This window comes from Lithobates pipiens, unplaced genomic scaffold, assembly GCF_037356315.1.
Source record: "Lithobates pipiens isolate NorthernLeopardFrog02 unplaced genomic scaffold, aLitPip1_a1.2 Scaffold_19, whole genome shotgun sequence".
NCBI classification, from domain to species: Eukaryota; Metazoa; Chordata; class Amphibia; order Anura; family Ranidae; genus Lithobates; species Lithobates pipiens.
In genome coordinates this window covers 244844094-244871790 of record NW_027507764.1, presented here as the reverse complement: position 1 = coordinate 244871790, position 27697 = coordinate 244844094, and the positions used below count along the sequence as shown (strand labels likewise).

General features: G+C 45.8%; 1 protein-coding gene across 2 annotated transcripts in view; it reads right to left on the bottom strand.

The window, feature by feature from the left end:
- EXOC3 (exocyst complex component 3) overlaps positions 1-27697 on the bottom strand; it is a 344012-nt gene that overhangs the window by 276632 nt on the left and 39683 nt on the right. For both annotated transcript variants that reach the window (XM_077491872.1, XM_077491873.1), the window contains one exon: positions 9259-9478. In XM_077491872.1, the coding sequence (XP_077347998.1) occupies positions 9259-9478 (220 nt within the window). The remainder of the gene's footprint in view (positions 1-9258; positions 9479-27697) is intronic.

The window sequence follows — 27697 nt, the reverse complement described above, 5'->3', positions numbered from 1 at the left end:
CACAATAAAAAAAACAAGCACAGAACCGCCCAGCGGGCGGTCCTACTGGCTATAAACCCCTCAATCTGCTCCCAGCAGCTCAGTTCGTCAAAAATAAGTATAAACATAAATAGGAGGGGTGGGTGCTGTGTCCGTCAATGAACTTCAGAGAAAGGGATTTTATGGTAAGTAAAAAAAATCCCATTTTCTCTTTGTTCATTGATGGACACAGAACTTTAATCTTGACCTTAGGGATGCCCCCAAGCAGTGCCAAAAAACGAGGGGTGGGAACACAGAGAAAATAAAGGGCACCCAAAACAAAAAGAACTCTCCATCAGAGGAGCCGCAACCTCAGATGGCAGCCTGCAAAACCTTGCGGCCAAAGCACGCATCCGCAGATGCGCCCACATCGACCTTGTAAAATTTGGTGAAAGTGCAAAAGTGACTTCTTCCTGGGGTACGGGCGGCGCGCTGATCCACCGCCATAAATACTCACTGGCAAAGAATGTGAGTATTTATGGCGGTGAAGTCACTTTTGGCGAAACGACGTAGGGTGAGCGGTGTGCTGACGTCACCACCATTCCCCGTTGACCAGGAAGGACGGGCAGTGTAAACAAGAGAGAGCCGGCCGACTCGTGATTATATATACACTTATATTCAGCTGGAAATCTGTGAGTTACTTTTATTTTACTGTGTTTGAATTAAAATTTTATATGGAGTTACGCTATGGGGGCCTTTCTATTTTATCTTACTAAATGATTATGGTGGAACGGGAGAAGCTCTGAGAAGGGGGTACAGGAGTTGGAGACACCAGCAGAGCCTATTAAAGGGACCAGGGGTGATTGTCTTGTTTGCAAACTCGTATGATCTCCCTAAAAAGAGATCTTGGCAGCTGGTAAGCCTTACTGAATCTGGTGGTGGATGAACCTCTCTCTCTGGGTGCACCTGCTATATACCTGAAGGGTGTTTTATGGAGTCACTGTAATGGACGGAAATTCATCTCCTTGTCTTTCTCCCTTCTTTTTGAACTGTTGATGTTTTCTAAATTTTATATACATTTTTGCACTATTTGCAGTTTTATTAATTTTTTGTAAACAGGATATATTATGTCATATTTTTATTCTGGCACTTTATAAGTTCTAGCGCTTTTCTCTTGGATTATTGTATATTGTGTGTGTCTCACATTAGGTTGCGGCAAGAATTATTATTATTATGATTATCTAATCTTTTGTTTCACTAGCACAGGATTTTTTCATTGTTGAAGTATTTTTTGGACAGCGCTGTTTTCCAATGTTTTTTTAGGATGAAAAAGAGCACCCCTGCCTACGGAGTGGCTCCTTACCCTTTCTGGACTGTGGGAGCATAGTATGCTTTCCCCCAGTAACCTTTTTAATAATGTCATCTAGCGAGGCGCCAAACAGCCACCCACCTTGAAAGGGCAACTCCGCCAGCGCTTTCTTAGATGCCTGGTCCGCAGACCAACACTTAAGTCAAATCAGCTGATGCAGCACTACTGCTGATAACAAGGCTCTAGGAAGCAAAGGATCCGTATCACAAAAATAATTAAAGGCCATGCACCAACTGGTCTGCCAGTTCCACACAGACTGGGGAAACCTGCTCCTTCCCCAACTCGCAGTGCAACAACTTAGCCCATTCAGTAAGTGTTTGTGACATAAGAGCCGTGGCTAACACCGGCCGAAGCGCCAACTCCACCACCATATGCATGGACCGGTCAACCGCCTTGGCCCTACTGTCGGCAGGGTCCTTGAAAGAGGGGGACCCTTCCTCCAGAATCATGGTCACCTTTTTTTAACCTAGATACCGGGGGGGGGGGGATGGGGGGGGTTAACGATCGGAGGAGATGTCCATTTTTTCAGAAAACTCTCCTCAAAGGGGTAACACACCGCCATTCGCCTCGGGACTGAAAAGGCATGCTGTGAGCGTTCCCACTCCTTGTAAATAAACTTCTCAAAATAAGATGCCCCAGCTGTATCCTCTATCTTTAAGGTATCCCACACCGCCGTGACTAGTGCTCCTACTAGCGCTTTTTCCTGTGCTGAAACGGATGAGGAGGCTTCCTCCTCACTGTCAGAAGGGTAACGGTCCGCAACCTCTGAAGCTTCAGAACAGGGGCCGCCTGCCTCAGCGGGGCCAGAGTCTGAATCAGAGCCATCCCCGGAAAACGGGTGGGGGGGGGATTTTTTACCCACTCTGCCTCTGCACGCCAGTTCCACCCAGGAAAAAATGATTCCAGGACCCCCACAGAGCCTCCATGGGCACCGCAGGTGCAGAGGAACCGGTTGCTATCACAGGGGTGTCTGGGGAAGAAGCTCCCGCATCAGACGCCATGTCTGACCCACTCTCGCCTGTCATCAAGGACCTAAGGCAAGAGACAAAAAATATCTACCCCCCTAGCTGCCACAGCAGGACTCACCACCCTGACCAAGGCATTGTGCTGTGCTGCTGTCCGTTCTCCCCTCTGCCGGCGTCCAAACCACGAGGTGTTCTGTGTCAGCTTTGCTCTGTTCCTGGCTTAAACAAATGCCCAGCACTAGAGAACTAACAGAAACCGTTCCTTTGTGGCTACAAGAACATGTCCGCCAGCCGACTCAAACAAAAGCACTGGAAAATGCCAGGAAAATGGGCGCCACGCTCCAAGAAAATGGCCAAGGCTACAGGAAAATGGACGAGGTTCCCGCTGCGACCATTCCCCCTGCATGGCGGTAAACGAAGGGAAAAAAAACAAAGGGAAAAAAAACAAAGGGAAAAAAAACTAAAGGGAAAAACTAAAGGAAAAAACTAAAGGAAAAAACTAAAGGAAAAAACTAAAGGAAAAAACGAACAACAGCACAAACTCCTGCCAGGCCTAGAGACCACCCAGAGGACCCCTGGGCCAGGTAAGTGCTCCGCACCCCCTACGCCCAGCCACGCAGCACCCCCTTTGGATGGGGAGGAGGGAAAATCACAGGGAGAGAGGAAAGGGAGAGAGAGACCCCCTGATTGGCCCCCCAGAGAGCGCCCAGCTGCTCCATCCTGCCTAAAAAGGTGTAACCATACTTACCCCTCCTGCAGGGACCGCTAGACGTACTCCGCGGACAGACCCATCTCCCGCATAGTACGGAGTGGCTGTCGGCCATGGCAACACTGTGACCCAGACAGCAGTAGCCCGGTCATGTGTGTGCCCCAGAGCATATAGCTCACCGGCCGCCCTGGACCAGAATGGGGCCTGTCGTGGCCGACCCATCACAGAGCTTAAGTCTGCACATGCTCGATGGCCAGGCTGGGGACTACCAGGATCTATATCAGGTATATGTAATTAGCGGACCTCCAGCTGTTGCAGAACTACAAGTCCCATGAGGCATAGCGAGACACTGACAGCCACAAGTATGAAACCCAGAGGCAGAGGCATGATGGGACTTGTAGTTTTGCAACAGCTGGAGGTCCGCTAATTGCAGATCCCTGATCTATATTATCCAGCCTGTCACCCAGCCCAGCTGTTGATTGTAGATCACAAAAATTAAAAACAAAAACAGCAAAAAAAATTCAAAGACCACTGGTCCCCACAGGGAGCCAGGTCCTTCTAGACTAGGCAGAAAAAAACTGAGCTGCTGGAAGCAGAGTGAGGGGTTATAGCCAGTAGGACCACCCCCCTGGGCGGTACTGTGCTTGTTTTTTTGTTGTGTTCTGCCTAGTCTGCTCCTAAAAAGGTGCCGATATAACCCTAAGGTCAAGATTAAAGTGCTGTGTCCATCAATGAACGAAAGAGAAATGCTGGCATTCAAAGCTTTGTTGTATTTATAAAAATCCCTTTATGCATAATATTCATATTCTTGGAATACTGGTCATTTTATGACATAACTTTATATTTAAATCGGCACCGTAATAATCCCAGCTTCCCTACATTCATACATTCTATCTATAACTAGGGATGAGGTGCCCCACCTATTACATTTTCTCGCCAAAACATTTCTTTCCTGGCATTCATTATCTTTACATTCATTTGTCAGTGGGGAAGCCCTCTGACAGATGGGGACTCATGGTTAAGGGTGCAGGCAGCCAGCTTCCCGACCCACTGCTTAAGAACCGGAACAGGAACTGGATGGACTGGTGTCTTTATTCAACCTTATTATCTAACCAGCTATTTCTTCACACATAATTCAAATCGGTCGATCGTTATTCAACCGATCCAAATGCTAATAGTTCTGAAAAGTTAGAATCCGTTAGAAAACGAATAAAGGAAACAAATTTTAAGGGATTGCAACAAAATTATTTACTATTTAATTTGGAGATTAGGATTCATCCCAATCTCTGAATAACCGAAATTTTGTCTGAATTCGTTATCAGACCAAAACGAGTTGCACATGTCTAGTTTTCACCATACAACCAAAGAGGAAGATCTCCCACATGTGAACATCAATGGATTATGTATAAAGAGAATGTCAGCGCTTTTTTAAAGCAGAAATAGAAATAGCACTATATGGCCTTCAAACTTTTCAAACAATGCTTATCACACTGTAAATAAATGGTATCAAAATGTATGTATAGCCAAGACCCCATACATACAATTTGATTTTCTGCAGATTTTTGTCTTCAGATTTCCCACAACCATGTAATATGAGGTCAAACCTTAAGAGTTTCCATTTGTATGCAATCAGCCAGGCCCTTGCACTACATGGTTTTGGTAAATCTGAAGACAAAAATCAGCAGAAAATCTGATAGTGTGTATGGGGTCTTAGAGTAGGAAAGGGTTAAAAACATTTAAAGTGATTGTAAAGTCTTGTTTAAAAAATAAAATAACAAAGATGTTACACTTTCCTCCTCTGTGCAGTTGGTTTTGCACAGAGTAACCCAGATCCTCCTCTTCTCGGTTCCCTCTTTGCTACTCTTGACCCCTCCCTCCTATCGAGTGCCCCCACAGTCAGCAGCTTCCTAAGCTCGAAATTGAAGCACCACACCACTGTTAAGAGGTCTAGATATAAGTTTATTTCAAAAAATCAGATGGGCAATCTAAAAAGTATCCAGTGTGTTTTGGGGTCTTTCACTTTTATTGGAGTAAAGTTGTATCTGGACCTCTTAGCAGTAGTATGGCTCTTCAATTTCCATTTTGGTTACATTACACTACAAGCCAAGTAGACTGTGGAGAGCATCTGGAGTTTGGATCTGGCCTTCCTACAATTAAGATTATTTACTTCAACATTTTTGCATAAAAATAAGATAACCTTATAGTTCCAGTAATATTTTTTCACTTTCCTCAAGTAACACAAATCTCACAAGTTCCAATTCTTCCCTACTCTATCAAAAACTAAAAAACTAGGCTTTGACTTCACATACACTTAAGGCTTGTTCACACTTGACAAAATGTCTGACGCTCAACAAAAAGCTTCTGTAGCGTTTGTATGCCGTTAGCATTATGTTAGCGTTAGATTGGGGCATTTTACAAGCGTTATAAACACTCCCTAAAAGGCCCTATGTGCAGTTTTGTACCGTTTGATGAGCCTTAAAACTGCTCCACAATGGAAAGCGACAGACAAACGAATTTTAACACCCCGCAACCGCACCATACCATGGCGAAAACATCTCCCAGAGCATTTGTGGATGGTTGCCATAGACTTGAATGGGAGGAGTTGAAAGGCTTCAAACGCCTCCTGACTCGACATAAGGCTTCAATTTTGAAGCAACGCTAATGCTTCATATCAAAAGCACAATCTGCTGTCTATTATATCTTGTGCATAGGAGTTTGAGGGGCATTTCTAACGCCTGTCTTAATGCCAGTGTAAACTCAGCCTTAAGGAATTTGTGCCCTTTGAATACGCATGCCGTGTTTGGGGTGTACGACTATGTTGTAGGTTTGTTCTCTACCTGTCTGTTGAGCTAGGTATTTCTTTGGGTCTGCTTTGGCAGTATGCGTGCTTGTGTACACAAGCTATGTATTCTGCCTTGCGCCAGTACACAGCTGTGTATACTGTGTGCCTCTGCCCAGATATGACGGTAGACAAGCAGACAAGAGAAACATGTAACATTTAAGGTATTTATGTAGTTATGCAGGAGCCATAAAGGCGTAAAGCTGAATATGTGCAGAAAATCTCTAATACTGCTGGAAGGAAGCAGGAGGTTCCCTTCTGGATAGGAGAGGTAAGAACAGGGACATCTTAAAAAGCGTTACTAAACCCACAACAGTAAGACCACTTTCACACTGGGGCGCTTTTCAGGCGCTTTTGAGCTCACGAAAACGTATTTCCATTAAAATCAATGAACGCTTTCACACTGGGGCAGTGCGCTGGCAGGGCTTATGAAAAACTCTCCTCACCATTGAAATTAATGGAAAGCTCTTCAAAAGCACCTGAAAAACTCCTCAAGAGCGCTCAGTGTTTTTACTGGCAGTTTAGAAGCGCCTCAGTGTGAAAGTGGCCTAAAATCTGTCTGTATATACAGTATAGCATGTGGAACTTAAGAAGTTAGACCCCTTTCACACTGGGGCGTTTTTCAGGCGGTTTTTCAGGCGCTTTAGCGTTAAAAAAGCGCCTGTAAAGCGTCTGAAAGAAGCCGCAACTGCAATCCCACTGTGAAAGCCCGAGTGCTTTCACACTGAGGCGCTGCGCTGGCAGGGCGTCAAAAAAAGTCCTGCAAGCAGTTTCTTTGCAGCTCTTTTGGAGTGGTGAATACACCGCTCCTAAAGCGCCCCTTCCCATTGAAATCAATGGGAAGCGCCTGCAAAAAGCATGAAAAACGCCAGCAAATCGCTTTTGGCAGCAGCGCTTTGTGGGCGCTTTTAACCCTTTATTTGGCCACTAGCAGGGGTTAAAAGCACCCCACTAGCGCTAGAAAAAACGCTGGTAAAGCGGTGCTAGTTTAAGCAGCACTTTACGAGTGTTTTTCGGGCACTGGCAGTGTGAAAGGGCTCTTAAAGCACTTGGGCTTTCACATTGGGATTGCAGATGAGGCTTCTTTCAAGCACTTTTTTTTTTTTTTTTTTTTTTTTTTTTTTAACGCTAAAGCACCTGAAAAACGCCCCAGTGTGAAAGGGGTCTTAATCCTCTGCATTGTGTAAAAAGGCTGTTTTATTATGTATGCACAGATCCTTACCTTCTTGCATTGTCTATCTTGGAAAGGCCAGCAACACACAGGCAGTAGTCAACCTGCACACACTCAGTTGTGTCTTTTATGCTGGAGAGAACATGTACTTATTCTCAGAACTAGCCAGGTCACATGATATTGGAATCACCCATGTGGGCGTGTATACAGGTAGCAGTGAAAATCTCCTCCTACCTGAACTCTCAGCACTGGAGAAATGGTGCAGTTTATCACTGACCGTTCTATACAGATCAGCTAAATAGGTCTATAGTGGCAATATTTTAATGTAAAAAGAAAATTTAGAAGCTGTGGGCACTGGGGGGGGGGGGTGAACTATTTTCATATTACCGGGTTTAGGAACACATTAATAGCATCATGGGCCTCTGGGCAAAGTAATGCACTGGGGTCCCTACTAGCCTGCCACAATTTACACACCTACTTTCAACAATTAAAGTATAAATAGTTGATAGAGTTAAACATAGGTTTTTATTCAAAATTCAAATAAATATATTTTAACCAGTACAATACAGGGCACTTTCGCCCCCCTTCCTTCCCAGCCCAATTTTCAGCTTTCAGCGCTCTCGCACTTTCAATGACAATTGCGCAGTCATGCTACACTGTACCCAAATTACATTTTTATCATTTTGTTTGCACAAATAGAGCTTTATTTTGGCGGTATTTATTCACGACTCTGTTTTAAATTTTTTGCGATATAAGCGAAAAAATAGCGTAAATTTTGAAAAAAAAAACTATAATAATTGGCTTGTGTGATCACGGTCATATGTACGCAAATGATCATGTACAGGTGTGTGCAGGTGATCACGGACATATGTGTGCAGATAATCATTGGGACATGTGATTTTATTGGGACATGTGTTTTTATTATTGGGAACATGTGTGTTTGTTATTTGGGGACATGTGTGTTTACACTGTTTTAGACTAGGTTGGTGATCAGTGAGTAAAAATCAAAAAGGCTCATACTCACTGATCACCAGCCGGCTGCAGCAATCCGCTCTCCTCTCCTCAGCAATGACTTCCGTGTGAGGAGAGGCGAGCCCATTGCCTAGCAACCGGCTGTTTGTTTACATCACACACATGATTGGACACAGCCATTATGATCAGGAGGGACAATCACAAAGCCCTCCTGCGGAACCGAGATGCGCCGTGACCGAGTGACACGAGCGCATCGTGATCTCGCCGCTATGTGGGCATGAGCACGCGCGATCCCCCTACTTCTGAAGGACGTTCAGAGATGTCCAGTCAGAAGTAGAAGGCTCCCACCTGGCCCTATATATACATTGGCCGGGTGGGAAGTAGTTAAACAATACGAAAACATGCCATAAAGCAAAGACAAATCTACACAACTCAAAACAATCTATGAGGATAGATTAGAGGCACTGAATTTACTCTCTCTTAAGAGGAAATTAAGGAGGGGACATGGTCCTTATAGTGAACTTTGTGTTGAGCTATTCACTTTAAAGGTCCACCCAGAGGACAAGGGGCATTATTTACACCTAGTGGAAAAGAGATTTCATCTCCAAATACGAAAAGGTTTCGGCACGGTAAGATCTGTTGAATTCTGGCCAGCGCTAGATAATTTAAAAAAAAAGAAAAAAAAAACAGGCCTGGATTCTTTCCTTAACCACTTCAATATACACTAATCTGGGTTATTTTTACCAAAGATATGTAGCAGTATAAATTTTGGCCAAAATTTATGAAGAAAAATTACTAATTAGCAACATTTTATTACAGAAACAAAGAAAAAAGAATTGTATTCACAAAAAAGTATTTTTTTATTTATAGCACAAAAAAAAACCCACTAGTGATTAAATATCATCAAAAGAAAGCTCTATTTGTGTGGAAAAAAAGTATGCAAGTTTCATATGGGTACAGTGTTGCATGACTGAGTAATTGTCATTCAAACTAAGAGCGCTGAAAGCTGAAAATTGGTCTGGGCAGGAAGAGGGTGTAAGTGCCCTGTATTGAGGTTGTTAATGAACAGTTGCGCAAATATCATGCAACATAAAAAAATTTAACTATCATATTTTTTATTCTACAGGGCCTCTGCTTTCAAAAAATATATAATGGTTCTGGGGGTGAAGTAATTTTGTCAAAAATGAAAATTTTTCTAGAGCTGAACTGCTTAAAAGGCTTGCCTTTTCCTATAAACCATACAGTAAAAGAAAATGCAGTAACAGATTTGATTACCTGAGAAAATGTTTTTAAGGTTCTCAACTGCTGCTGCCAGTTGACTATGCTGGACCACCGCATCTTTCACATCCTTCAAGCTTTCTATGGTATTAATACTCTGCCTCCAGTCCTTGCTAACATTTCCCAGGGACTGCTGGATGTCTTTAACATCATTCAATGCGTTGTGAAGTTGGTTTAAACCTGTTCTCACACCATCAAGTTGTGACTGAATAGCTGCCTGAAAGAAAGTATTAGCACAGCGATTAAAATGTATATTAGGCATACTACGTACAGTAATTATTTGGAAAATGTTTACCGCTATGCATGTTTTGGTGACTGCCAACTAAGAGCATTGCAGACAACTGGAAGATGGACACAGGACAAGAACACACGTAAAATCATAATTACACATAAAATATTCAAAAGATCAAATGATACTTAAAGAGGAAGTAAACCCTGATGGGTTTACTTCCTCTTTTTTTCCCTGCAAAGGTAAAGCATAATGGACTACTATGCATCGCATAGTAGCCCATTATGTGTCACTTACCTGACACAGGAGCCAGCGAAGTCACCGCTGTCCCCTGTAGTCCGCCGCATCCATGTTGCTTGTGGCGTCTCGCAGCTCCGACGAATCACAGCGGCGCAACCGCGATGACGTCACTCCCGCGCATGCGCACTGGAGTCGCGCCTCGCAGCTCCGCCGCTGTCATACGGCGAAGCCGCGATGACGTCACTCCCGCGCATGCGCACGGGAGTCGACAAATTTGGCAAATCCATTCTTGGATTTGCCGCATTTAGTGCGCATGCGCGCCGCTGTCTACGGCGCATGCGCCGTAGACAGCGGTGCCCATTTTCGGGCAAATATCTCCTAAACCATATAGGTTTAGGAGATATTGCTTGGACCTACAGGTAAGCCTTAATCTAGGCTTACCTATAGGTCCAAGTTGTTTGGAAGGGTTTACTTCCTCTTTAAACAGTTGTTTCTCACCACCTTTTCATAGTCCTATTACCACTCGGGAAAGCTGTAGGCTTCTACAAAATTCTCTTAGATTAATGAAGATCTGGAAACTCCCAACATTTAAGAAAGCCAAACATTGGCCTAAATGCCAGCCTTAAAGGAGTTGTAAAGGCAGAAGTTTTTTTTTATCTTAATGCATTCTATGCATTAAGATAAAAAAAAAAAAAAAGTGTGTAGAAGCCTCCCCAGCACCCCCTAATTACTTACCTGAGCCCCATCTCTCTGCAGCGATGTCCATGAGTGTCTTAGCTGTCCCAGACACGCCTCCTGATTAGCTGGGACACAGGTGACCATTACTTTACAGTCTCAGCCAATTGGCTGCCAAACAAAAGTCAGCCAGCCAATCAGGGGACCACCGGCACCAGCTAAAATGATGGTAAAGCGCCGCTAAAAATAGCGACGCTTTACCGCCGACGCCCCCCCAACACCCCAGTATGAAGGCAGCCTTTGGGCTCATTTACACTTGCTTCGGCTTCAACAAGGCTATGGACAGGCTTTGTTAAAGCTCTCTGAATGCTAGTCAAAGCTCCTGTCACTAAATAAAATGGTTAGCTTACAGTGCTGTTTTCACCTGCTTTTGCTTTGCTTCAAAAATTATAACCCAAGTAGCTTCAGTGGTGCTTCAAAGCCTCCATAGAAGTCTATGGCAAAGCACGCTTGAAGTCCCACCGATGCTCCACCAAAGCCCCAACGAAGCCTCATTGAAGCACCAAGCAAAAGCAGGTGTAAACAGTACTGTAAGCCAACCATTTTATTTAGTGACAGAAGCTTTGACTAGCGTTCAGAGAGCTTTAACAAAGCCTGTCCGAAGCCATGTTTTGAAGCATGTGTAAACTAGCCCTTACTTCAGGGGCTTTGAGCTTCAGCAAAATGTCTCCAGCAAGAAGAAACAGGAACAACGCTGGAGGCAATTTACAGCACACACATTTTGGTAGCATAATAATTATTAACAAATTCAGCCCCGGAAGAATTTAACCCCTTCCTGACCAAGCTAATTTTGTGATACGACACTGCGTCGATTTAACCGACAATTGCACGGTTGTGCAAGGTTATACCCAAACAAAATTGATGTCCTTTTTTCCCCACAAATAGAGATTTCTTTTGGTCGTATTTGCTCACCTCTGCGGTTTTTAATTTTTGCGCTATAAACAAAAAAACTGTTACAATTTAAGAAAAATGTAAATAAAATACAATATTTTGTACCTTTTGCTATAATATCCCAATTATTTTTTAACACTTTTTTTTCCTCAGTTTAGGCCAACATAAATTCTACATATTTTTGGTAAATAAATTTGCAATAATCGTATATGGATTGGTTTTCACAAAGTTATAGCGTCTACAATATAAGGAATAGGTTTATGGCATTTTTAATTTTTTTTTAAACTTTTTTTTACTAGTAATTGTGGTGATAAGCGATCTTTATCGTGACTGCAACATTACGGCGGACAGATTGGACACTTGACACTTTTTTGGGACCAGTGACCTTTATACAGCGATCAGAGCTAAAAATAGCCACTGATTACTGTATAAAAGTCATTGGCAGGGAAGGGGGTTAACACTAGGGGGCGATCAAGGGGTTAACTGTTCTAACTGTAGGGGGGGAATGGGACTGACCGGTGTTCATACCTAGTATGAACACACTGTCTCCTCTCCCGAGAGACCCGGGATTTGTGCGTTTACACACACAGATCCTGGTTCTCGATCTGTCACAAGCAATTGCAAGTGCCCGGCGGTCATTGGGCATGCACATAGGCTCCGGGGACACACTTCAGGTGCGTGCCCACTAAAGCTTCTTAACCACCTCGCGCCCGCCCTATAGCCGAATGCCGGCCGTAGAGCAGGCGCGTTCGTCCGGGAGGCCGTCCCTGGACGTCCTAATGTTTACTTCCGCAATGCGCGCCGCCGCGGGCGCGCATCGCGGAAGTTCTGTGTTCGCCGTGTCCCCTGGGGACAGGCAAACACAGATCGCTGTAAACGCCCAATCACAGCTGCCATTTACAGCGTGATCGGCGTGTCCAATGGGAGATGATCTCATATGTAAACATATGAGATCATCTCTCAGCGCCGCTCTCCCTCCTCACACAGACAGTGTGAGAGGGGAGAGATGAACGGCTGCAGCGGCAGCCGTTCTGCCTTGAGTTAAAAAAAAAAAAAAAAAAAAAAAAAAAAAGTGCCATCCTCCCCCAGCAGTGCCATCCGCCCCAGTGCCACCTGCCCCCAGTGCCACCTGTCATCAGTGCCACGTATAAGTGCCATCTGTCATCAGTGCCACGTGTCATCAGTGCCACATAGTGCCATCTGTCATCAGTGCCACGTATTAGTGCCATTTGTCATCAGTGCCACCTGTCAGTGTCACGTGCCATCTGTTGTCAGTGTCATGTGTCATGTGTCATCAATGCCACTTATCAGTGCCATCTGTCATCAGTGTCACGCGTCATCGGTGACATGTATTAGTGCCATCTGTCATCGGTGGCACGTATTAGTGCCACGTATGAGTGCCATCTGTCATCAGTGCCAAGTATTAGTGCCACGTGTCTTCAGTGCCACGTATTAGTGCCACGTGTCATCAGTGCCACATATTAGTGCCACGTGTCATCAGTGCCACGTGTCATTGTCCTGGTGCTTCAAAAGTGTAATAAATAGTCAACAAGTTAGATGTGTAATTTATGTTCCTAGAACACATGATGGCGCTACCTGCATGTTGGGCCTCTCTATGTGGCCAGGCTGTGAATAAGTCCCACACATGTGGTATTGTAATACTCAGGAGGAGTAGCAGAATTTTTTTGGGGGTGTCATTTGTGGTATACACATGCCACGTGAGAGAAATAACCTATTACAATGACAATTTTGTGGAGAAAAAAAAATGAAAAATCTTAATTTTTCAAAGAATTGTGGGGAAAAAAATGACAACATCAAAAAGCTCACTATGCCTCTTACTAAATACCTTGGAATGTCTACTTTCCAAAAAGGGGTAATTTGGGGGGTATTTGTATTTTCCTGACTTGTTCGGGTCACAAGAAGCGAGATAGGCCACCAGTACATCAGATGTGATCAATTTTGTGCGATTCGCACCACAGCTTGTAGACTCTCTAACTTTCACAAAGACCAAATAATAACCACTAATTTGGGTTATTTTTACCAAAGATATGTAGCAGTATAAATTGTGGCCCAAATTTATGAAGAAAAATTAATAATTTGCATAATTCTGTCACAGAAACAAAGAAATATGCGTTGTTTTTTTCAAAATTTTTGGGCTTTTTTTTATTTATAGCGCAAAAAATAAAAACCCCAGAGGTGATCAAATACCACCAAAAGAAAGCTCTATTTGTGGGAAAAAAAGGACAAAAAATTCATTTGGGTACAGTGTTGCATGACTGAGTAATTGTCATTCAAAGTGTGAGAGCACCGAAAGCTGAAAATTGGTCTGGGCAGGAAGGGTGTTTAAGTGCCCAGTAAGCAAGTGGTTAAAGAGCCGACGTACAGCTACGTCGGCTCGCCCAGAAGTGCCATCCTGCCATAGTATAACTGTGGTGGCTGGTCCGGAAGCGGTTAATGTGAAATGTATGTTCTTTGCTAAAAAACTTTTTTTTACCAAAAACGTTCTAGGTAAAATTTTCTTTAAAGTGGATGTAAACCGCTCCTATATCCAGTGAAGTGAACCACCTCAGATGATACACAGGGATTGAATACATTGTGTTAGAATTTCTACTTCCTCATTCAGCAGTAGAAGTGTAGTCTTGGCATACACTGTGTGACAGCTGATTGGTGGAAAGGCAATCCCCCCCCACATAGGCAGAGGAAGGAAAGAAGGAAAGAATGTGCAGAGCTGTGCTGTCACAAGACAAGATCTCTGCTACTCTATTTACAGCACCTACCTCAACACAAATTTCAGGCTTGTTTCATCTCGGTTGTCGGAGAGCTCGTCAGAAATTAACATACTGATAACAGAAAAACGAAACCGCAGAAAGACAAGGGACTTACGGCTTTGGAGAGAGAGAAGTAAACACTACAGATATATGTGTGGGAATCTATAATGGAAAAGGACATGGGGGTCCTAGTAGATGATAGGCTCAGCAAAGGCATGCAAAAGAAGGGGAACAAAGCCAATAAGGGGTCTGGAGGATATTAGTTATGAGGAAAGGTTGCGAGCACTGAGCTTATTCTCTCTGGAGAACAGATGCTTGAGAGGGGATATGATTTCAATTTACAAATACCATACTGGTGACCCCACAAAAAGGGATAAAACTTTTTCGCGGAAAGGAGCTTAACAAGACTCGTGGCCACTCATTAAAAATTTGTAGAAAAGAGGTTTAAACTTAAACTGACACTAAAAAGGTACAGTTTTTTTAAATATTATTATTATTATAATACACGATTTATATAGCGCCAACACTTTATGCAGTGCTTTATAATGTATAGGGGGGGAGGACAACACAATAACAAACATGTCATACTTACCTCCACTGTGCAGTTCCTTTTGCACAGAGTGGCCCCAATCCACCTGTTCTGGGGTCCCTCGGTGACTCTTGCAGCTCCTCCCCCCAATAGATAACCCCTCCAGGAAGCCCTCTCTCGAGGGTTACGATTCGGGCACGCTCCCATGTCATACATACCGTGTCCATAGCTGCCAAGTGTATAACTTGGCCTCGCCCCTCGGCGCCCGCATCATTGGATTTGATTGACAGCAGTGGGAGCCAATGGCTGCGCTGCTATCAATCTATATAATGAAGAGCCGAGAAGCCGCGAAAAGAGCGGGGTGGGATCGCGCCCACAGAAATTTGGGGCTCAGGTAAGTAAAAAATGGGAGGGGGGGGCTAGGAGGCCAGACACTGCAAGCTATAAGGCAGCAAGAATGTGAAATTCCCTTGCACAGGCGGTGGTCTCAGCGGGGAGCATCGATAGTTTCAAGAAACTATTAGATAAGCACCTGCCCGACCGCAACATACAGGGATATACAAGGTAATACGGACACAATCACACACATAGGTTGGACTTGATGGACTTGTGTCTTTTTTAGACCTCACCTACTATGTAACTATGTGCCTAGGTAAAATTTCAATTTTGTGTTTACATCCACTTGAAAGAAACACACCACATGACCATTACTTTACAGTCTTATAGTTTAACAAATCTATAATTGAAATTGCAAAACAGGATTTTTTGCACTCGCTGTAAAATAATTTTCTCTGTAATTCACCGACCGACACAGCTCCTCTCTTAGCCATTGGCGTGTTATGCCCACCACTAGGAGAATACTAGCCATTAGTTGTTATATAACACTCAGAACTCTTTAGTTCCACCCAAGGGGTGGTCCCTTGGGCAACAACCCTCCAGCCTGCCATGCAGTCATCAGTACGTCAACAAGCAGTATAACGTAAAGAGAAAAATGAGGGGCGGGTGCTGTGTCGGTCGGTGAATTACAGAGAAAAGGATTTTATGGCAAGTACAAAAAAATCCTATTTTCTGTTATATTCACCGACACAGCTCTTCTCTTAGCCATTGGGACATCCCCAAGCAGTGCCAAACCAGGGGTGGAAAAACAGCATAGAAACTTCATCCATCATGGCAAGTGGGAACTTGTGAAACTTTACCCACAAAAACAACAGTGTGTGGAAAAAAACCACCACAAAAAAGGGTACACCTCAACAGGAGGGACTACCCTCAACCGCACCAAAAACTGCGGAATGTAATGCAACAGCGCATTAACTTAACAGTACTGCGTTTTTATCGAAAAACCAGGGAAAAAATAAATAAATATATATATATTGCATATTCAATTGCAACTATACGGCCGCCTGCAAAACTTTGCGGCCAAAACAGGCATCAGCTGAAGCATTGACGTCTACCTTGTAGAACTTGGTAAATGTGTGGACAGACGACCAGGTCACCGCTTTAGACACCTGAGCACTTGGTGCCGGAAGGTCCAAGATGTTCTGATTGCCCTTGCGGAGTGGGTCATGCGCCCCTTCAAGGCATAGGCTTGCACTACAATCTGTCTGATCCACCTGGAAATGGTGGCCGACAAGACCGCCATGCCTTTCTTTGGACCAGTCACCGAAACAAACAGCGAGTCGGACTTCCAAAAGGGAGCAGCGGCAGACAAATACAACTTAAGAGCCTGAACCACGTCCAGAGCGTGAAGGGCCACTTCCCTAGGGTGTTTCGGCTTAGGACAGGAGATATGAAAAGCCGAGACCACTTTTGGCAGAAAAGACTGTTGCAGACACAACACCACCTTATCCTTGTGGATAACCAGATAAGGCGACTTGCAGGACAAAGCTGCCAGTTCCGAAACCCTCCTGGCCGATGTGATGGCCACTAGAAAGACCACTTTCTGGGAAAGAGTCAACAGGGGAATCTCCCTGATATTTTCAAACAGCAGTTTTTGAAGCGGAGACAACACCAGGTTCAAATCCAACGGGGGTAACGGTGGAAGCACCGGAGGGACTACATGTTGCACCCCCTGAACAAAGGTACTCACTAATGAGTGAGATACCAGGGGTCGCTGAAAAAAAAAAAAAAATAAAAAAAAAAAATAAAAGACAGCCAAGGCTGATATTTGCCCCTTAATGGTGCTTAATGCCAATTTCTGGTCTACTCCTTGCTGAAGAAACAGCAGGATCCTGGATATAGAAAAGGAGCGCGGATGCCATTCTTTCTCCTAACACATGGAGATGTAAGCCTTCCAGATACGATGATATATCTTCCGAGAAGATTTCTGTGCCCTCAACATGGTTGGGATCACCGAGTCTGACAGCCCCTGGGTCCTCAACACCTGGCTCTCAATAGCCATGCCGTTAAAGCCAGCAATGGTAAAGCAGGATGGAGAATCGGACCTTGAGACAGAAGGTCCTCTCATAGGGGCGTGCGCCACCAGGTGCACTAGGTCTGTGTACCAAGGATGCTGAGGCCAATCTGGGGCAATCAGTATTACTGGGATCCCCTCGACTTCCACTCAACTGGTACTGATCCCACGGAGCCACCAGCGCGTCCGACGCATCTGCCCACGGATCTCTTGTCCTGGACACCAATCTAGGGCACCGTCCGATTGAGACGGGAGGTCAGAAGATCCACATCTGGTGTGCCCTACCTCAGGCACAGTAGCCTAAATAACTCCGGATGCAACGACCATTCTCCTGGGTCCAGCATCTGGCGACTCAGATAGTCCGCCTGCCACTTCTCCACTTCCGGGATGTAAATGGCCGCCAGGGACGGTACATGTCGCTCTGCCCACCGAAGCATGTGAGCGACCTCCCGTGCGGTGACTGAGCTTCTTGTTCCCCCTTGGTGATTGACGTATGCCACAGCCGTGGCGTTGTCTGACTGGATCCTGATCTGACGCCCCTGAAGTCACATCGACCATGTGGAGAGGCACAGCCTGATTGCTCTTAGTTTGAGCAGACTGATCGGCAACTTGGATTCTTCCGCTGACCAGAGGCCCTGAGCCAACTGAACCCCCATCACTCCACCCCAGCCGGATAGGCTGGCATCCGTTGTGATCACTGTCTACTTTGGGAGGTAGGAACGACTTCCTGGACAATCACTGGGGACCTCAGCCACCAGATCAGTGGATCTCTGACTGACTGGCTCATCTGGATCTGTCGATCCAGGGACAACTGAGATTTGTCCCATTTTGTCAAAATCTCCTTCTGCCGGACTCTGGTGTGGAACTGGGCATATGGTACTGCCTTGAAAGAGGCTACCATGAGTCCAAGGACTCGCATTCAGAAGCGGAGCTACGACCACTTGCAGTTCATCAGCAGTTTTACCGCGGATCTGAGAGTCTGCAGTTTGCCTGAAGGGAGAAACACTCACTTCCCTGGAGTCCAGCAGCAAGCCCAAGTACCCCAGACACTGGGACGGTACAATCACCGACTTCTTTAGGTTCAACAGCCACCCAAATTCTTGCAGGGTCTGCATGGTGATTGCCACATCCTCCTCTAATTCTGAGGCAGAAGATGCCCTCAAGGAGATAGTCTAGATATCCCACGATCACGATCCCACGTTGCAGCAGCAACACCAAAACTGGAGCCAATACCTTGGTAAAGTTTTGGGGGGCTGATGCCAGACCAAAAGTAAGAGCCACAAACTGGTAGTTGGTTTCCCTGACTGCAAATCGCAGGAAACTTTTGATGCCGAATATGTGTAGGTACGCATCCTAGATGTCTAAGGATGCCAGGGAGTCCCCTTCATGCAGTGCAGCAACTGCTGAGCGAACAGATTCCATTCTGAACCTCTGCACTTTCACAAAGTGATTGAGAGCTTTTAGGTCCAAGATTGGACATACCCCTTCCTTCTTGGGAACTACAAACAGATTTGAGTAGAATCCCTGGAAACGTTGTTATTCCGGAACCGGTACAACCACCCCGCGACTCAGCAGATCCCTTACTGCACCCAAGAGGGCCTCCCGGCGAGCCAGGAATATGGGTATGCTAGAGGGGAAGAATCTGTTTGGCGGCCAAGAGAGAAACTATCTTGTAGCCTGAGGAAATCAGATCGCAGACCCATTGGTCAGATAGTCGAGAGGACCACCGGGCTGCAAACTCCCGAAGGCGAACCTCCACCCGAGACATGGGTGGGGGCAAACCTTCATGAGGTAGCAGTTTTGTTCGCAGGCTTATTAGGCTTGCGGTTCCAGGGAAGTTTTTGTCCTTCCGTGGTCGTCCTGTTGGGCTGGGGACATTTAGTCAAAGCTTCGTCTGGATGAAAAAGCTGCTTCTGAGCGGAAAAAGAGGGCCCTTACCCACGGCGTGGCTCCTTAGCCTTCCTGGCCTGTGGAAGTAGGGTACTCTTACCACCAGTGGCATTTTTAATAATGTCATCCAACGAGGCTCCGAAAAAAAACGGTCGCCAAGGAAGGGAAGATCCGTCAGGGCTTTTCTTAGATGCCTGGTCAGCTGAACAGCATTTTAACCAAATCAGGCGCCTCAGCACCTCTGCTGACACTGAAGCCCTGGATAACAGAGGGAGAGTATCCAGGGCCGCGTCACAAACGTACTTAAGGCCTTGCACTAGTTGGTCTGCTAGTTCCACGCAGACAGGAGAAGTCTGTTGTTCTCCCAATTTGCGGTGCAACAGTTTTGCCCACTCAGTCAGTGTCTGCAACACAAGTGCAGATACCAGTGCTAGTCGCACGGCTGACCCCACAATCATAAACAAGGAATGAGCCACTGCCTCGGCCTACTGGGATCGTAGTTTCTTTATTTAACCTGGATAGAGGGGTGGGTCCACGATCTGAGGAGCTGACCACTTCTTGAGAAGGCTTTCCTCAAAGGGGTAACGCACCGACATGGATTTGGGGACCGAAAAGGTCTGCTGTGGGTGACCCCATTCCTTGTAAATGAACTTGTCAAAATAAGTCAGATATGGAAACATCTTAGGTGAATGTGCTGGCTTGCAGGACCCAAAGGGGACCGCTACATCAGCAGAGGGATCTCCTGGCTCCTGAATCTTCAGGGCTTTGTCACGCACAGACCCAGACGGGGACTCATCCTCACTGTCCAAAAGGTCCTGGTCAGCGTCATCTGACAAGACAGAGCAGGGATCATCAGCCTCAGCGGGACCCGAGTCTGCATCATGAGCTCTCCCCAAAGGACATGGGGGCAGGGGCCGCTTTTTTGCACCCTTTTGCCCACGTGCCGCCTCCTTGGCAACAAACTGAGGACCGCCGTCAGGGTGTCCAGGGGCACTGCACAGTCCACAGGCGACCCGGTTGCAATTGCCTGGATTATGGCAGAAGAAACACTAGTTTCTGAAGCCATGCTGACCCTACCCTGTCTGCCACCCGAAGGGGACTTAGGACAGTGACAGTCCCACCCTCCTTACTGCCCCTGGCTGAGGGGCTCTTTCCCGCCGGACTCACCACCCTGAGGAGTTCTGCGCTATCCAGCAGGTAGTGCTGTAGTCCCTGTTGGCTCCCAGGTGCAGAGGAAACAGTGCTGTGTCGGTGAAAGCAGCTACAATGGCGCTAAAACCGCTCTGAAGTGTGTTCAGGCTTCAAGAAAATGGCCGGCCAGCGTCCAGCACAAGGACATAAAACACAGGGAAAATGTCTGCGAGAGCACATGCTGCTGCTATAGAACACTAAAAACGTGTTCAGGCTTCAAGAAAATGGCCACCGGTGTCTTGTATAGGAACAATCGCCAGGAAAATGGCCGCTGAAGCCCAGAAGAGCATGCTGCCTTTGCCCACACCTAAAATGCTGCTACATGAGGTACAGGGAGAAAACAATGGAGGGGAGAATAGAGCTGCGCAGGACACCAGCACAGACACCTTCCAAGGGCATGAAGAACAGGACCCAGGACACAGCTAGCCAGTGCAACCCCCTCCCCAGATGAGGGGCCCCCGGAGAGGCCCTGCATAGACACACACACACACACACACACACACACACACAGCTCAGCAGCATCCCGGGGGGGGGGGGAGGAAGAGGGGGACAGGGAGAGGAGAGGGAGGTGAGGGACTCCCAAATCGACCTTCCAGGGAATGCCCAGCTGCTCAGCGCCGCCGAGGCAGGGAGAGCTGTACTTACCAGTCCTGAAGAGCTGGGAGACATTCCATCACAGACCCAGATCTGATCAGTACAGGGCGGCTGCTGGCTTGGCATACTGTGACGCAGACATCAGTAGCCCAGTCATATGTATGCCTCCCAGCATAAAAGCTTGTCGACCACCTCTGGAGCTGAGGTTTCATGGTGGCCTGCCAAGCACATAGCTGCGGCCTGCACACGCTCGATGACCGGACTGGGGAGACTACAAGGATAAGAGTATCCAGCCTGTCACTTAGCCAGCTGTTGATAGCAGGTCACAGGATCAATCATCTTGTGCAAAAAGTCACGCTTCTGCAGAAAAAAAAGCACGGACCGATGGGCTCAAAGGGTTCCTAAGTCCTTCTTCACTAGGCAAAATAAAACTGATGACTGCATGGCAGGCTGGAGGGTTGTTGCCCAAGGGAGCGCCCCCTGGGCGGAACTAAAGAGTTCTGAGTGTTATATAACAATTAATGCCTAGTATTCTCCTAGTGGTGGGCATAACAACCCAATGGCTAAGAGAGGAGCTGTGTTGCTCGGTGAATATAAGAGAAAATGCATTTAACTTGGTCAGAAAGACATTAGCACTGCAGTTAAAATCTCACACAGTTACATACAGCTGACAGAAAACAAATGGAATACGCAATTCAATTCTGGGCACCAGTTCACAAAATTGGAGAACTGGAGAAAATGCAGAGCAGAGCAACCAAACTGATAAAGAAGCATGGAGAAGCTCAGCTATGAGGAAAGATTAGCTGAACTGAATGTATTCTCTCTTGAGATGAGGTGATTAAGATTATGAATACCATGTATAAATATCTAAATGGTTCATATAGTGAACTTGGTGCAGAGTTATTCACTTTAAAGCGAAGTTCCACCTGCCCCCCCCCCCCCCCCAGCAAAAATGTAAAAGTCAGCAGCTACGCATGCTGTAGCTGCCGACTTTTAATATTAGCACCCTTAGCTGTCCTGGAATACAGCAATGTTGGCACCCCAACAGATGTTTTCATCGGCTCTCGGCTGCTGCTGCCATTGCCTGTAAGAGAAAAAGGCAGGGAAACCTTGCGGCTTCACAGCCAATTCCCTACTGTGAATGCAAGAAGCATGCTGTGCTTTCTTAATGGCCTGGCACAAGATCTCTCAGAAGTGGGGATGGTTACCTGTCAAAAACAGGTAGCTGCGCCCCCCCGAAAGGTGGCAAATGTGGCACCAGAGGGGGGGAGGAGTCAGATAAGTGGAGCTCCCACTTTTGGGTGGAATTCCGCTTTGATGTCATTACAAAAAGGACAAGGAGGCACTCTTTACCTTTGGAGGGAAAAAAAAGATTTAACCACCACATACAGAAAAGCTTCTTAATAGTAAGAGCTTGGAAAACATGGATACATTCCTTCAAGAACTAATTCATGCTAGTTCAGTAGACAGTTAAAAAAAAAAAAAACACTTGATGTATTCCTAAATGCACAAAATATTATTGGATAACTTATATGACTGTATAAAGGAACATTTTCATACTTCAGACAAAAAAAAAAAAAAATATAGGGTACTTCTACAAATGTGACATGAACATATCCTGCTCAATCCTGCCTTTGATTATTGAAACACATTGATGGTGTCATCATGGGGTTGAGTGCAGGGACAGGAAAAGCTGTTCCACAGGGACAATGTGAAATGGATTAAAAAGTGTGTCGAGCGTTAGATCATTCGCAACTAAACTTGTCTCACACTTTATAAAAGGAAAAGGTTGCCTGAGTCTAGTTTGACTTTTTTTTTTTTTTTTTTTTAACGCTATCACACCTTTTAGTCACACTAATATAGTAGAAGGCCGTTCAAGCATAAGCTTCAAAAAGTACATAGAATAGTGAGAACTGATCGATCAAACACCACTGATCACTCTAAACAGAAAGCAATGACCGTCAGTCAAAGGCTCTCTGCTCTTCTTTCCAGTGCTCACTGGATCGCTGGGCTGGGGAGGGAGCAGCTGGCACAATCTCCCAGCAGCAATGCTGAAAGCCTGTGTCAGCTGCGAATCCAGGCATGTGGATGGATCCCAACTATAAAGTTGCAGTTTGTTATGCACTCCTGTGACCTGCTGTCAGCTTACGTCACTAAGCTGCTGGAATGGCTTAGTGATGTCAGCTGACAGCGGGTCACAGGAGTGCAGAATGAACTGCACTCCTGTGATCCATAGGGGACCTATGGCCAAAACAACTTTGGTTATTCTTCTCCTTTAACCACTTAAGGACCGCCGCATGCCAATGTACGTCATCAGAATGGCATGTACAGGCACAAGCACGTACATGTATGTGCTTGCCTTCCAGCGGGTGGGGGGTCCGATCAGACCCCCTCCCGCTGGATGCGGCGGTCCGTTTCGCTTCAGGGAGCGATCCGGGATGAGGGGATGTCCGTTGGTTTCTGGCCACCCCCTCTCGATCGCTCCTGGCGAATGAGAAGCTTTCTCCCGCTGTGTATAGTAAACACAGGCAGGGAGGAAGTGATGTTATTCTCCTCAGGGGTGCCCTTTTTGACCGGATGATGAGGAGAACACTGAAAGTAAGTGCAGCAAACACTACACTAACATGTAGGCACACATAGGCACACAAACCCCCCCCCCCCCAATCACCCCCCCTCCCCCTCCCAGTCACAGTGTCACTGATTGCAGTGATCATTTATTTACTGATCACTGCATTCAGTGTCAGTTGTGACAGTAAAAACTGTCAGGGCAGTTAGTGTTAGGTCCAGGGTAGCCCCCTACCACCCCCCAATAAAGGTTTAACCCCCTGACTGCCCCTAGAGTTAACCCTTTCACCCCCTTTTGCCAGTGTCACTAAGCGATCATTTTTCTGATCGCTGCATTAGTGTCACTGGTGCCGCTAGATAGCTAGTTATTTTTTTAGGTTCACCGCCAGGTTTTTATAGCACTAGGTACCCCCATATACTACTCAATAATGGTTTTAACGCCCTGATTGCCCCTAGTTAACCCTTTCACCAGCGATCAGAGTATAAGTGTCACTGGTGACGCTGGTTAGCCAGTTAGTTATTTAGGTTCCCCGTCAGGTTTTTATATAGCGCCAGGGACCCCCATATACTACCTAATAAAAATTTGAACCCCCTGATTGCCCCTAGTTAACCCTTTCACCAGTGATCACCGTATAAGTGTTACGGGTGACTCTGGTTAGTTTGCTTTTTATAGCATCAGGGCACCCACCATTTATTAACCAATAAAGGTTTAACCCCCTGATCACCCGGCGGGTGATATCAATTAGGTTTTAGGGTCAGGGTCTGCGTCGCCCCAGGCAGCGCTAGGTTAGTGCCAGTACCGCTAATACCCACGTGCAAAGCATAAACCTCCCGTAGTGGTATAGAATCTAAACAGATCAATATCTGATCTGATCAGATCTATACTAGCGTCCCCAGCAGTTTAGGGTTCCAAAAAAAACGCATTGTTAGCAGGATCAGCCCAGATACCTGCTAGCACCTGCGTTTTGCCCCTCCGCCCAGCCCACCCAAGTGCAGTATCGATCGATCACTGTCACTTACAAAACACTAAACACATAACTGCAGCGATCGCAGAGTCAGGCCTGATCCCTGCGATCGCTAACAGTTTTGCTTGGTTTTCGGGGTCTCGTACGTGGCTAGGCTCCCAAAAAGTCCCCCACATGTGGTATCCCCGTACTCGGGAGACGCAGCAGAATTTTTTTTGGGGTGTAATTTGACTTTTGCCCATAGCATGTGTGAGCAATATATCATTTAGTGACAACTTTGTGCAAAAAAAAAAAAAAAAATTGTAATATACCTGCAACTTGTGGCAAAATATAAAATATTTCATGGATTCAACATGCCTCTCAGTAAATAGCTTGGGGTGTCTACTTTCCAAAATGGGGTCATTTGGGGGGGGGGGGGGGTTGTACTATTTTGGCATTTTATAGCCTTCGAAACTGTGATAGGTAGCGAGGAGTGAAATCAAAAAAAAATTTTGAAATCCTGAAGGCAGTGATTGGTTTTCGGGGTGCCGTACGCGGCTAGACTCCCAAAATGTCCCACATATGTGGTATCCCTGTGCTCAGGAGAAGCAGCAGAATATATTTTGGGGTGCAATTCCACATATAACTATGGCATGTGTGAGCAATATATCATTTAGTGACAACTTTTTGTAAACTTTTTTTTTTTGTGTGTCATTATTCAATCACTTGGGGCAAAAAAATAAAAATATTCAATGGGCTCAACATGCCCCTCAGCAATTTCCTTGGGGTGTCTACTTTCCAAAATGGGGTCATTTGGGGGGGGGGGGTTGTACTGCCCTGCCATTTTAGCACCTCAAGAAATGAGATAGGCAGTCATAAATTAAAAGCTGTGTAAATTCCAGAAAATGTACTCTAGTTTGTAGACGCTATAACTTTTGCGCAAACCAAAAAATATACGCTTATTGACATTTTTTTTTACCAAGGACATGTGGCTGAATAAATTTTGCCCTAAATGTATGACTAAAATTGAGTTTATTCGATTTTTCTTATAACAAAAAGTAGAAAACATAATTTTTTCTAAAAATTTTCAGTCTTTTTCCATTTATATCGCAAAAAATAAAAATCGCAGAGGCAATCAAATACCATCAAAAGAAAGCTCTATTTGTGGGAAGAAAAGGGCGATAATTTCGTTTGGGTACAACATTGCATGACCGCGCAATTACCAGTTAAAGCAGTGCAGTGCGAAATTGTAAAAAGACCTCTGGTCCTTAGGCTGAAAATTGGTCCGGGGCTGAAGTGGTTAAATGCTACCAAGCCACCCGGACTCAATGGGGCTATCTCCTTCAAACCATTTTTTGGAAGGTTTCACGTCTGGGGGCTCTGAATGGGAACCTCCCAAGTAAGAACCCCCCATAAAATAACTCTCCACATATTCTAGCAAATATCACTTTAAATATATATATATATTTTTTATTTTTATTTTTTATCGGTTCAATCAAATCCCTATGTGTATGGCCCTTCCTTTTTTTTGTTCCCTTCCCCAATTCACTATTTACACCAACTATTTCCAGACCCACTGCCTGTTTGAAACACCAGACGTGCTCCAACCTGAGCGCTGTGTCCGTCATTTACCATAATATATATATATATATATATATATATATATATATATACACACACACACATATACACACACACACTACTTTTATTTCAGTCTCATTTCAATCTTATTTACATCCTACGTATCCTTTTTAGATTACCCCCTGCGGGTTCTGTGAGGGACCTCCACTGACGCCCTCTGTTGGGTGAACCCCCATTTCCTCACTCAAGGCTGTAAGCCTTCCATCCAGGACAGGAGCAATTTTTCAAGGATCAACCTCTCTCCACCTCCTGGTTCCTTCGTTGGATGCGAGGAGACACAAGGCAGTACACCTCCCCTTCCTGTTCTCCTGAGGTCTACCATTGTTTTTAACAATGTATAATTATGGATGCATTTATGAAGTATCGAGCTTCTGATACAGGGTCATCCATCTTCAATCACGGCGCCCAGAACCAAACAATAGAATAAAAAAAGCCTCAATGGGAGGCGTCCCGCCAATTGCTGTCTCTTGGCTGTGACGGCTGTTATATAGGCAAATGCGGGGCCACCCGGTGACGTACGCAGATGTCACATGATGTCAGAAAGGGGCTGGGTCCCCCGGTTATGTCACCGGGTGGCCCCACCGTTGCCTATATAACAGCTGTCACAGCCAAGAGACAACAGTGGGTAGGACGTCTCCCATTGAGGCAAGGTTTTTTTGTTTTTTTTTCCCCTGGTCTGGGCGCCGTGATTGAAGATGGATGGACATCGCGGGACACTTTTTTCTTTTCTTTTTAAATAAAGGAATTGTCAAAAACTGGTCTAACGTTTTAACTTTGACACTTTTTTTGGTGAATGGGTAGGGGTACAATGTACCCCACACCCAACACATAGAAGGCCAGGATCTGGGGGCTCCCTTGTTAAAGGGGGCTTCCAGATTCCGATAAGACCCCCTCCCATCCGCAGACCCTCACAACCACTGGGCAAGGGTTAAGGGGATGAGGCCCTTGTCCCCGTTAACATGGGGACAAAGTGCTTTGGGGAGGGACCCCAAACCACCCTCCCCGTGTTGAGGGCATGTGGCCTGGTACAGTTAAGGAGGGGAGGGCGCTCTCTCAAGCCCCCTTTTCCTGTGGCCTGCCAGGGTGCATGCTCAGGTAAGGGCCTGGTGTGGATTTTGTGGAGGACCCCACGCCATTTTTATTTTTATGGCGTGCAGTTCCATTTAAAATCTATACCAGACCCAAAGGGCAATCCTAGGGTCCTTTTGGAGGCTTTTCAGAATCAGGGAGGCCATGCTGCGTAAATTTGCAGATGCATTAGATTCTAAATCCTCTGGGTCACCAAGGATGACAATATCCATAACTACCTCCTACCAGCCACTTACAACTTCCTTGGGTTTCTAGGGATTGAAAACCATCCCTTGAAGACTGCTGCTGATGGTTATCCTCTACAGCCTTGCTGACACTATCCTTCTTCCTCTTCCTGTGTGTTTGGCAACCCTGCAAAAATGCTATCTGGATAAAGGGGGCCTTGAGAGGAAAGGAAGTCCTCCTCTTCCTCCCGCTGTTCTGTCTCAAGTGCCCTATCCATGACTCCACGAAGTGTGTGCTCCAGGAAGTCTAGAGGGACAGTGTCACTGATGTATGCATTGTCGCTGCTCACCATCCTTGTGGCCTCCTCAAAATGGTGACAGGACAGTTCATGCATCCTTGATCAGTAGCTACTAGCGTGGCGAAAAGAAGCCAAGCTCCCTGACCTGGTGCCATACTCGCACAGGTACTTATTGATGGTCCTCTGCTGTGTGTGCAGCCACTGCAGCATTACCAACGTTGAGTTCCACCTGGTGGGCATATCACAAATGAGGCGGG